Source organism: Lycium barbarum, chromosome 8, assembly GCF_019175385.1.
Source record: "Lycium barbarum isolate Lr01 chromosome 8, ASM1917538v2, whole genome shotgun sequence".
Classification (NCBI taxonomy): Eukaryota; Viridiplantae; Streptophyta; class Magnoliopsida; order Solanales; family Solanaceae; genus Lycium; species Lycium barbarum.
In genome coordinates, this window is record NC_083344.1 from 98,990,600 (window position 1) to 99,001,662 (window position 11,063).

At 36.6% G+C, this 11,063-nt stretch overlaps 2 protein-coding genes across 6 annotated transcripts; both read right to left on the reverse strand.

The window, feature by feature from the left end:
- Positions 1 to 1,151: 1,151 nt before the first annotated feature.
- Positions 1,152 to 4,869, reverse strand: LOC132606406 (uncharacterized). Of its 5 annotated transcripts, none has more exons than XM_060319891.1 (5): positions 4,700 to 4,869; positions 3,528 to 3,853; positions 2,161 to 3,440; positions 1,965 to 2,073; positions 1,152 to 1,759 (listed from the first exon to the last, which is right to left on the reverse strand). In XM_060319891.1, exons 3-5 carry the CDS (start codon positions 2,629 to 2,631, stop codon positions 1,290 to 1,292), a joined length of 1,050 nt encoding a protein of 349 aa, XP_060175874.1. In that variant the 5' UTR covers positions 2,632 to 3,440; positions 3,528 to 3,853; positions 4,700 to 4,869; the 3' UTR covers positions 1,152 to 1,289. The 5 variants fall into 5 exon arrangements, with proteins under 5 accessions (XP_060175874.1, XP_060175870.1, XP_060175873.1 ...); XM_060319887.1 differs by having other exon boundaries at positions 1,839 to 2,073; XM_060319890.1 differs by lacking the exon at positions 3,528 to 3,853 and having other exon boundaries at positions 1,839 to 2,073; positions 2,161 to 2,648.
- On the reverse strand, positions 3,207 to 3,851 carry LOC132608004 (L10-interacting MYB domain-containing protein-like). The gene is made up of 2 exons (XM_060322088.1): positions 3,528 to 3,851; positions 3,207 to 3,440 (listed from the first exon to the last, which is right to left on the reverse strand). The coding sequence occupies exons 1-2, from the start codon at positions 3,849 to 3,851 to the stop codon at positions 3,207 to 3,209; spliced, it is 558 nt and encodes a 185-aa protein (XP_060178071.1).
- Positions 4,870 to 11,063: the final 6,194 nt, after the last annotated feature.

Genomic DNA, 11,063 nt, shown 5'->3' on the forward strand with positions numbered 1-11,063 from the left:
CTATCTGTGGTGCGTGAATTGAACTTGAGAAAGGGAATTCACGTACGTAATAAGAATAAATAGAGTTTGTTCGATTTAATCGTTTCGTTACTGAGGATACCCTTTAGCCCTACTTAGTTGAATACGGTAAAATAAATGCGTTCTTGTTACATCTGATGACCATAGAGATATAGGCATTAAGGTAACAGCTACAGGCTTGTGAGTAGTTCGAGAGAATATCATAAAGCATAATTAACCCGTTAACTAGTAACCCAGGAAAGAAAATAGGTGGAATTGTCTGAAGATCAACTGGATTGTCAAAAGCCATAACCCTAGATCTTTCTCTCATCTAATAATTCTTACAGTCCTTGTCAACACAGTCTCAGTCATAAAAACACCCATCATAAATTGTTTACTTTTCAAGTTTTAGTTTAGTACAACAAACAATCTTGATTTTCACTTTCTTGAATAGTTTCATTCGAATTTGAATTAGTTTGACAGTAGAATCTAAGTCTCTGTGGGATCGATATCTGGACTTAACAGTCTATATTACTTGTACGACCACGTATACTTGCGTGTGCGTTTGGGAGCAACAAGTATCATGCTTATTAGAGACGGAAAAAGATAGATTCTCCTTATACTTTGGCTGGCCTTTTCCTCCCTATAACGATATGAATTGGGCAATTCGCAAGAATGCCCTTATTTTGGGGTGGTCTTTAATTTTTGTCCATTAAATTGGAGGTTTTTAATTTTTGTTCTTCGTTAGATTAAGATGTGCCTCATTTGTTTCCAATAAGATTAAGACGTCTAAATCTGAATACATCTCTGAATATTAAGATGTGTATTAAGATTCAGATGTCTGGATCTGAATGCACATCTGAAAATTAAGATGTGGTCTTTAGATCTGAACACTGAATGATTAAGACTGTTTGTTTTCAATATCTGAATGTGCATGTGAAATTATACTATATCAAAAAAAAATTATAAAAATCTCATTTCAGCATAATAAATTTATATTGTTGATAGAAAATAATATTCGAATATTATATTTGATAAAAAAAAAAAATTATCTTAAATGCAAACTAAAATTTATATATCAACATAAAAAAATACTACTGTGACAAGGTAACATGATATTTTTTTCCAGAATTCAATGTTAATTTGTTAGCAAAAAAAAATCATTCAGCTAAACATAATCTCGTTCCATTTCAAACGCTCAAGTATAAGATAATTCAAATAATTAACTACATCAGATCAAATTCTAAGGTTCAAACACTAGAAGTATTTCAAATAATGAAAATATAAAACTCTCAAGTATTTCCTCTTTGCATTAGTTGAAGTGCAAGTTGTTCATGCATATTGTGCATTATCTGTGAATCTTCAGCTGTCCAACTGGGTCCACTTGTTTCATCCAACACTTCTTCCTGTTCTCCTTCTTCCTCGTCAAATATTAACCGAGGTGAATCATATTGATTAAACAGTTCATCATTTATACGCTCCTTCCTGATAAAATTATGAACTGCAAAACATGCAACAACAACATCTCTCTGGACATCAATAGAATATGGAGGCATCTTATCCAATATCGGAAATCTTGCTTTTAGAACTCCATAAGCACGTTCAATAACATTTATGAGTTGTGCATGAGCATGATTAAACTTTTCCTCCTTATTTATGGCCCTCCTACGCTGATAATCTCCTAACCAATATCGAACATTACGGTACGGTGCTAGAAATCCTCGAGTGTTTGGATATGCAGCATCACATAGATAGTACTTATCTGCCATTAAAATAAAAGATTAAATGGTCATAATAAAGAGAAAGTATTGTTTCATAATATTTGAAGTTGCATCGCTTACTAGAAGGAGGAAATGGAAAGCCATTTTCTGGATTAGATATAATCTCTGTAAGAACTCGTGCATCATGTGCTACTCCTTCCCATCCAGCGTAAACATAAGTGAAGACCATGTTAAAATCACATATACCTAATACATTCTGATAACATTTACCCTTTCCTCTTCCTCTGTAAATAATTTGTTGATTAGCGGGAACAATGGCATGTACTAATGTCCCGTCAAGTGCACCGATTGCTCCCTACAAATAAATATATAGATATATATATATTAAAAATTATGAGAAATGTTTTTATAAAATTATACAATAGTAGTATAACAAAAGTACCTTAAAAATTTTACGTAGCCTTTTATGAGCACCGGGAATATCTAGATTTGGATCGGATGTTGTAGATGATATCATCTCTTTTGCAAACTTCATCATTGCTTCAAGAACCTCGTGAAAATATTTGTGAATCGTTTGCGAAGAATGTTGGAATCTCCTCTTGATAACCACAAAACGCTCATTATGCCCTATAATGGATAAAAATATTGCTATCTTTTCTTCTACAGATACATATTTACTATCTGTGAGCCATCCATTATGTCTAAAATTTTGACACAACCGCACATATGCATCACGAGACATGCGCATCAACTCTAAACATTGTCGACTAGAGCCAGACAATAATTCCAATGTGTAACTCTGTCTAGATAAAGATGATGTTAAATCTTTATTTCTTTGAACATTCTTGAGTCTAAGACGTTTTCTACACCAATATAAGCTCATCAACCATAATATCTGATCTTCAGTGTCCATGTCTAAACTATTTTAACCTGGAAAATGTACAATACACGATAATAAGCATAACATGTTATATATTTGGTCAACATAAAAGTTACATAACGATAAATTATCCATAATTCTCAAGCATAACCCAAAAAAGGCATTTAAAAAATATATCACTAACCAAAATGGTTCCAACATAATATAATACTGAAAAGGTTCAATAAGCATAATAGATATTAGTAGAAAAATAATAAAGAAGGTTTCACATTATCAACGCCTAATGCATATTTTAGCTAATTAGCAAAGTTAAAGAAGTCCCTTTTGTTTCCCCAAGAGCTTAACCCAATTCTCTAACTTGTCATCCTCTAGTTTCATCCATGCTTTCCTGTAGCTCTCACTCTCACAAATTATAGCAAGAGTTGTACTGTATAATGGATCTTTCCAACCAAGTCCTTGTAATTTGTTATACATTCTTCGACGTCAGGTCCACTACTTTTTTTAATCAATAAATCCAATGCAGTACTCATCTTCTCATCAATTTCCAAATGAGATGATGAGAGTTTTCTCTTCTTTCCCGAAGCTTTCTTTTCAACAGAAAATAAAGATTAGGATGGAGAATCTTTAGGAGCTTCATCATTTTTGTCACCAAATAGATCTTCAGCTCCACCAATCGTATCAATAACTATAGGAGTAGACGCAGAAGAGACACCAGGTCGAGGATAGGTACAACTTGGACTCCAATCATGAATTCCTATTGCAGTAGAACCCTCAAAAAGTTTTGTGCACAGGTCTGGAAAGGGTAGAGGTGAATTCCTCAACGTCTTTGCTTTTGGATGAGCCTATATTCAAATATAAGATATCATACTCTTAATTAAACCTTCTTCTTTAAAGTAAAATAAAGAAAAATTATCAAATAATGGACTAACCTTTATGTACTCATCCCACTCACTATTAGACATTTGAAAGGTATTGGTTGTTGGATCATAAATATTGCCAGTCTTTTTAGTTAGTGGAAACCAAGCTTGATATTTTTCTTTCAGATAATCATAATAATTCTTCATTTTATTTTGGGGAACGCTAAAGCGATGACAAGTCTCCAGAGCTAGTTTAACCTTGTTCCATGAGTCTGGCTTCAAACTACTTCCAAGTCTCCCATTTAAGGATACTTCTTGAATACAATTTTCTAAAAATGTCTTTACTACATCCATATCTTTCCAACTCACTCCTGAATTTTCACTAGATTGTTCCATAGCTGAAATATTGAAAAATAATAAATATAACAAATGAACTAACGCAACCATAATTTACTATCATATATTTTCCAAAAGATCTTCAATAATAATTAACAATATAATAGAGTCTTATAAAGGAGAAGATAGCATGCACCAGTTGTCTCATGTATTGCCCAGTTAATAAGATCAACTTTTCCATCCAGTAGCCAAACATCAATTTTTTGACAAGGAGTAACCAAACATCAACTATGACTAAACAAATTGATCTAATAAAAAATTATAATTCACTAATCTCAACTATGACTAAAAATTATAATTTCTATCACGGTACTAATCTCAAATTATAATTTCTATGACGAAAAATTATAATTTCTATCATGGCACTAATCTCAACTATGACTAAAAATTATAATTCAAACACGGTACTAATCTCCTGAAAAAACTAAAATATCCCTGGAAGGAAACCACCCTTCCACGAGCAATAGGAATGGTTTTGCTAGAGAAAGAGAGTTAGATGGGCCTACCTCAGAGAAAGACCTTGTTAGAGTAGATTTAATCACAACAAAATTCAATAAAGCTGACCACACAAAGATGAAAAGTGGGGAAGCCTCACAATCTAGTAAAGCTGACTATGTAAATACGAAAAACAAGGAAAGAGAATCAATTATGTCAAAGGAGAAATTTGGGATTCTGTAAATAATCATTGCATCATTGGGAGAAAGAAGGGAAGGCTTAATGAGTACTGCCCCAGTTCATCAAATAAATTTTTCCATCCAGTAGCAGGTTGAAAAACATCAATACATCCGAAAATATTGTGAATATAAAAGATATTAGAAAAAATACTTGTAAAGATTATGAAAACTTACCAGTTTAAGAGGGGGAAAATAGTATTTTGGTTGAAGAAGCAGAGAGGGAGGCGTGGAAATTTTGCTAGAGAAAGAAGCCGTATTTTGTTAATAGCGTGTATTATTTAATGAGTCTGAATGGAATAAGACTCTTTTATGGATCTGATTTGTTCAGACCTATTCAGATCCATTAAGAGGTTTTATAAGGAAACAAAACAAATGCACTTAATGGGCTGAATCTGAATAATTAAAATTCAGACCTTAAAAACAAATGCACTTAATGGGCTGAATCTGAATGATTAAGATTCAGACCTCCATTAAGTGCAAACAAATGAGGCCTAAGTGAAAATTGCATGTATCTTAAACTTTGATTGTTAATTATTGTAGCTTTAGACGATATCCAATCATCTTTACCTTGACAAACAAATTATTATATTATATGACATCCACATTGATTACTCTTAGAAACTTATACTTTATTCTTTTATGCATAATAATTTATTTAAAACTTTGTATCAATAATATTGATATTATTTACAAAATCGTGTATCACATAACTGGGTAATATATTAATTTTACATTTTCTACTTAATCCCTTCCACGTAAAAAATGAAAATGACTTTTCAAATTATAATTTGTTTGGTCAAACTTTTCTTGAAGGTTAAAACTTCTTCTTTTTTTAACCTAGATGAAGAAGTTTGGTGTACAAAACATGTAGCATGCTTATTAGAGACGGAAAAAGATAGAATCTCCTTATACTTTGGCTGGCCTTTTCCTCCCTATAACGATATGAATTGGGCAATTCGCAAGAATGCCCTTACTTTGGGGTGGTCTTTAATTTTTGTCCATTAAATTGGAGGTTTTTAATTTTTGTTCTTCGTTAGAACTCTTTGGTTTTGGGTTCGAATCCCCGCTCAATCAAAAATTTTAAAAGAAAATTGCACGGCAGAGTTTGGGTTTGTAAGGAGGATTTTAAGGCAGAGTTTTACATGATTCGGGCAGAGTTTGAAACTCTACCTTAAGTTTTGGGTTCAAAATTCTGCCTTTTCATTTTTTTGCGCCGATTGTCCTTCTTTTGGGGTGGTCTTTGAATTTTGCCCCTCATATTTGTGGTATTTTTGCCCCTCGCTTAGAAAGGTAGGCGAATACCTGAGGTTTTGGGTTCGAACCCCCGCTCAAGCATAAAATAATAATAAAAAAAATTGCAAGGCAGGGCTGGGGAGAGTGTATGTTGTATCCGGCATACACGCCTTAAGGAAAAACTAAAGTTATGCCGGATCCGGCATAACTAAAAGTCTGCCTAATAAGGTAGAACTTTTCCTTAAGGCATAGTTTAGTTATGCCTTATGGGGTAGACTTTTAGTTAAGGCATAACCAAAAGTATGCCCCATAAGGCAGAACTTTTCCTTAACGCATAGACCTTTGCCTTATAAGGCAAACTTTTAGTTATGCCTTAAGGAAAAGTTTCGCCTTATGGGGCATACTTTTAGTTATGTCTTATGGGGCACACTTTTAGTTAAGGCATAACTAAAAGTATGCCCCATAAGGCATAACTTTTCCTTAAGGCATTACTAAAAGTTTACCTTGAAAAGTAAAATATATATATATATATATATATATATATATATATATATATGCCTCAAGGCAAAGTCTGCCGGAGGGGGCAGAGCGAAATTCAAACTCTGTCTTGCGATTTTTTTAAAAAATTTTGATTGAGCAGGGGTTCGAACCAGAACCCATGGGTTTTAGGCGAAGGGAAAAAATTAAAGACCACCAATTTAACGGGCAAAAGTTAAAGATCACCCGAAAAGAAGGGCAATTCTACCTTCAGGCAAAATTCTGCCTCAAGGCAGTGTTTTGAAGGCAAAATTATGTTTGTGAATCCAAACCTCTGCCTTGCTAAATTCCTTCTTTTTGTAGTGAGCTAGGGTTTTGTGACACCACATTTTTGTACGTTGAGTTTCGCCGAGTACTAGTTGTCCTAGTCTTGGGAAGCAGGACAAATTTTTCAAGGTCATGAGGATAGATATGTCCATCTTGGGTATATAAGAGAGTAAAACCATGTTTAGTAAGCTTCGGGAAGGTTTAAGACTTATCGGATCATCGGAGTTAAGTTTCAGCGGAAGTTTGACAAAGTGTCACATTATGGTGCAATATGTGGCTCTCAAAGCACAACATGTGGGCCGCAAAGCACGCTTTGAGAAGATTCAGTTGTGCAGCATAGTATGACAGAGCATTTTGGTGATGTTGCGAGGTCTGCGACACAACATGCGGTTCGCAAAGCGCGCTTTTCGATGCCGCAAACCTTGCTACATGTTGTGTCGGTCCAGAATTTTCTAGACTACTATAAATAGACCCACTTCGACCTTAAATCATTATTTCACCATTTTCGGACCTAGAATCTTCTAAAACTCTCTCAACTAGTCTTCTTATGATCTAATACCAAAATCAAGGGGCAAACCAAGTGATTCTAACATAAAGAAGTCCATGATCATCATTGGATTGTTCTTCCTCTTGTGGTGTTGAATTTGGAGACTTCTTGGAGGTGAGGGAAATTCGAATTTAGAGTGATCCTTGTGATTGAAGGTAAGATTATCACTCCATCTTCATGTTTATAGCATTAACAACAAACACGTACCCCTCTATTAGAATAGAAATTTCAAAAAAAAAATATTTGGCATTTATACAACTTATGGGAAGGAGAAATTCTGAAAGTAAGGTTTAAGTTGTGCTAGAACTTTTTCTTAGCTATGTTTGAGTTATGAATTATTCTAGACTTGGCATGGTTGTGAGGTTGTTGGGCTGGTTTTTGCAAATAAAGTTGTAATATAAAGTCGTTGGAATGTTAAATGAGTTGTGGAGATGAAAAGGAATTAGTGAAGGATTGATGGTACCGAAATATGTATAGGATTGAGTGAAACAAGCTACATGAATCTTATGCACATAAAATGTTCGACAAAATGTCTAAATGAGTTCTCTTATAAGTTATGACCCATCGTTGATATGGATACTTTATTTGCTGTAGATAATCATTCATAGAGCGTACGAGGAGTCGTGGGACCCGTATAACCAAGGAGACAAGGAATGTTAAGGTTAACCCTTCCTTTCTAAAGGCATGATTCTCTTATTGTGAACCCACATATGATATCCATAATGTCCTATTTCCTAGAAATGCTAGAAACTCATGATTCTCAAGGTTCCTATAGAATTGTTGACAAAAGTTCCCTATGATGATGATGATGATTCCATTTCTAGAGATATCAAAGCGTAACGCCCTTGATGTTTTTATGATATTATTGATCTTGCTACATGATTATTGATTTTATTCATTGTTATTGATCTCACCTTATGGTAATTGTTCTTTCAAGGTGAGATATATCGATAATGATGATTCCATAATGATAATCGGAGGTTATCGACCTTACGTCACTCTGATAGACTTATAAATTTTAATTGGGCTCTCATGCATGCTTTATATATATGTATGTTTTTTCTCACACCGCGCCGCGCTATAGTCGGCCGGGCAGGCTCGTAGATGTGCACACCAATGCAGTGGGCAGCTTATGATATCATCCCAGACGCGGGATGATGATGATATGATGATAACACCGTGCCTATATGATCGGGCAGTATACTATATATATGTATGTATAAGATATTCTTTTTAAAGCTAAGTGTGCATGACATCCGCCTTATGAGGCATCCAGATGTACAGGTTATCTCGTGTATCTCATGTTACTTCTCATATCTTTATTATGTTGTTATTCATGCCTTACATACTCAGTACATTGTTCGTACTGACATCCTTTTGCTTGTGACGCTGCGTTCATGCCCGCAGGTAGGCAGGGAGACGGATCAGATCCTTAGGTGTTTCATCAGCTATCTTTCAGGAGCGCTCTATTTACCTCGGAGCTACAGTCTAGTGGTACTATTCTTTTGTATACATATGGGCATGGCGGGGTCCTGTCCCGTCCTTATGATGTTATGCACTCCTTGTAGAGGCTCGTAGGCAGATGTATATAGCCAGATGTCCTATAAACACTTCGGTTCATATTTTTGTATATCACTTTTGTCAGCCTTGTCGGCTTGTATACATGTGGGCACAGTTGATGATGATCGTACAAATGAGCTATTACTTTTGTGGATTCATGCCCTTAAAGATTATGACATTCATGGGTTATCTTTATGGTCTAGCTAGAATGATAATGTGAAGCATGTTAAGAGGTGCTCGGTAGGTTAGCTCGAGGTGCCCGTCATGGCCCTCCGGTTGGATCGTGTCAGAATTGGTATCCGAGCAGTTCGTCCTAGGGTGTGGCTACGAGCCGTGTTTGGCAGAGTCTTGTTTATGGGTGTGAAGCACGCCACACTTATAAACAGGAGGCTGCATGGCATTTAGGAAATATTAACCTTTCTTTCTCATCTTAGATTGTGCGATAGAGCTATGTCATAAGAACTCGTCTTTCATAACCGTGTGTTTGATTTCAGCGATGTATGTAAAGAGAAAAGCCACATCGGCCCAGAAGGGCGAGTTAGCGGCAGGTGGGAGGACTGAACCGGTACCACCTACTGAAGTAGATGAGGGTGAGTCCCAGAATGAGGTTCCATCTCGGTCCTCTCACACATTGCCTGCTCCAGAGGAGCATGGAGGATCCTCAGCTCCCGCTCCAGCACCCCCAGTTCCTCTACCGGATGCCTCAGCCCAGGAGATGTGAGAGGTCATTCAGTTGTTGACCCAATTGGTAGCCGCTCAGGCCCAGCGGCAGGGTGCGGGCTATGGTGATAGGGGTTAGAGCAAGAGGGCTAGGTTTTCAGGGTTCGAAAATGAGTTCAGAGGTGGCTCAAGGCAACAGTTTTCTAAGCGCTCTTCTCATCCAGCAACTAGTGCACCTCCACAGTTTCCTGGGCCTAGGTTTGATAGACCGTTTGTTTTGGCCCAGCTCAGAGTTTCCAGTTCTCATATTAGAAGTGGTTCCATTCATATGAGACCATCTATACCACAATGTACTCAATGTGGTAAACTACATTAGGGACTGTGCCGATTAGGTTCAGATGTTTGTTATGCTTGTGGTCAGCCAGGCCATATTATGCGTGAGTGTCCATTTTGAGGTGGTAGAAGTATGGTTCAGACCACAGGATCAGCAGCGGGTTCCTCATTATCTGTACGCCCTCTGGGACAAAGCTCACAGGCACCAGTAGGCCATGGTAAAGGTAGAGAGGGAGTATCTGGTTTGAGCGGTCCTCAGAACCGCATCTGTACATTAGTTGGGCAGCAGGATCTCGAGTCTTCACCTGATGTGGTTACAGGTATATTATCAGAATCTTATTACAATGCATATGCATTGATTGACCAAGGTTTTACATTGTCATCTATTACTCTTATACTGCTGGTCGGATTGGGGTAAAACCCGAGTCGATTAAACCTTTCAAAGTGTCTACATCCGTTAGTGACCCAGTAATAGCTAGATGGGTATATACGAATTGTGTGGTTATAGTCGGTGACCGTCGCACCATGGATGATTTGATTGAGCTGAATATGGTAGATTTTTGTGTTCTTATGGGTATGGGTTGGTTGGCTTCGTGTTATGCCAATGTTGATTGTAGAACAAAAATGGTTAGTTTCCAGTTTCCGGGAGATTGATTTCGCTCTTGATGTGGTACCGGATAGTAAGCCCATATCTATTCCTCTTTATAGAATGGCTCCTGCAGAATTGAAAGAGATGACGGAACAACTGAAAGATTTTCTCGAGAAAGGCTTTATTAGTCCTAGTTCGTCGCCATGGGGAGCACCTGTATTATTTGTAAGAAAGAAAGATGTCTCGTTGCGGATGTGTATTGACTATAGGAAACTGAATAAAGTGACAATAAAGAACATGTACCCACTTCCAAGGATTAATGATTTATTTGATCAGTTGTAGGGTGCCAAATGGTTTTCAAAGCTAGACTTAAGATCCGGTTATCACAAGGTGAGAGTTAGAGTGGAGGACATTCCGAAAACGGCCTTCAGAACTAGATATGGTCATTTTGAGTTTCGGGTAATGTCGTTCGGATTGACTAATGCACCGGCAGTATTCATGGATTTGATGAATACTATATTCAGGCCTTTCTTGGATTCTTTCGTGATCATATTTATAGATAATATCTTGATATATTCTCGATACAAGGCAGAGCATGCAGATTATTTACGTGTTGTCCTTAGAATTCTTCAGGCTCGAAAGTTATATGCAAAGTCCTTAAAATGTGAGTTTTGGTTGAATTCGGTCCTTTTCTAACGCACATTATCTTAGCTGATGGTATTCAGGTGGATACCCAAAAGATTAAAGTTGTGAACACTTGGCCAAGACCTACAACACCTACTGAAGTTCGTAGCTTTCTGGGTTTAGCAGGT

Coding starts and splice junctions, on each gene's coding strand:
- LOC132608004 (XM_060322088.1), bottom strand. CDS start 3,851: ATGGAACAATCTAGTGAAAATTCAGGAGTGAGTTGGAAAGATATGGAT. Junction 3,441..3,527: donor AGTGGGATGAGTACATAAAG/GTTAGTCCATTA, acceptor ATTTGAATATAG/GCTCATCCAAAAGCAAAGAC.
- LOC132606406 (XM_060319890.1), bottom strand. CDS start 2,631: ATGGACACTGAAGATCAGATATTATGGTTGATGAGCTTATATTGGTGT. Junction 2,074..2,160: donor GGCTACGTAAAATTTTTAAG/GTACTTTTGTTA, acceptor ATTTATTTGTAG/GGAGCAATCGGTGCACTTGA. Junction 1,760..1,838: donor CTTTCCATTTCCTCCTTCTA/GTAAGCGATGCA, acceptor TTTTAATGGCAG/ATAAGTACTATCTATGTGAT.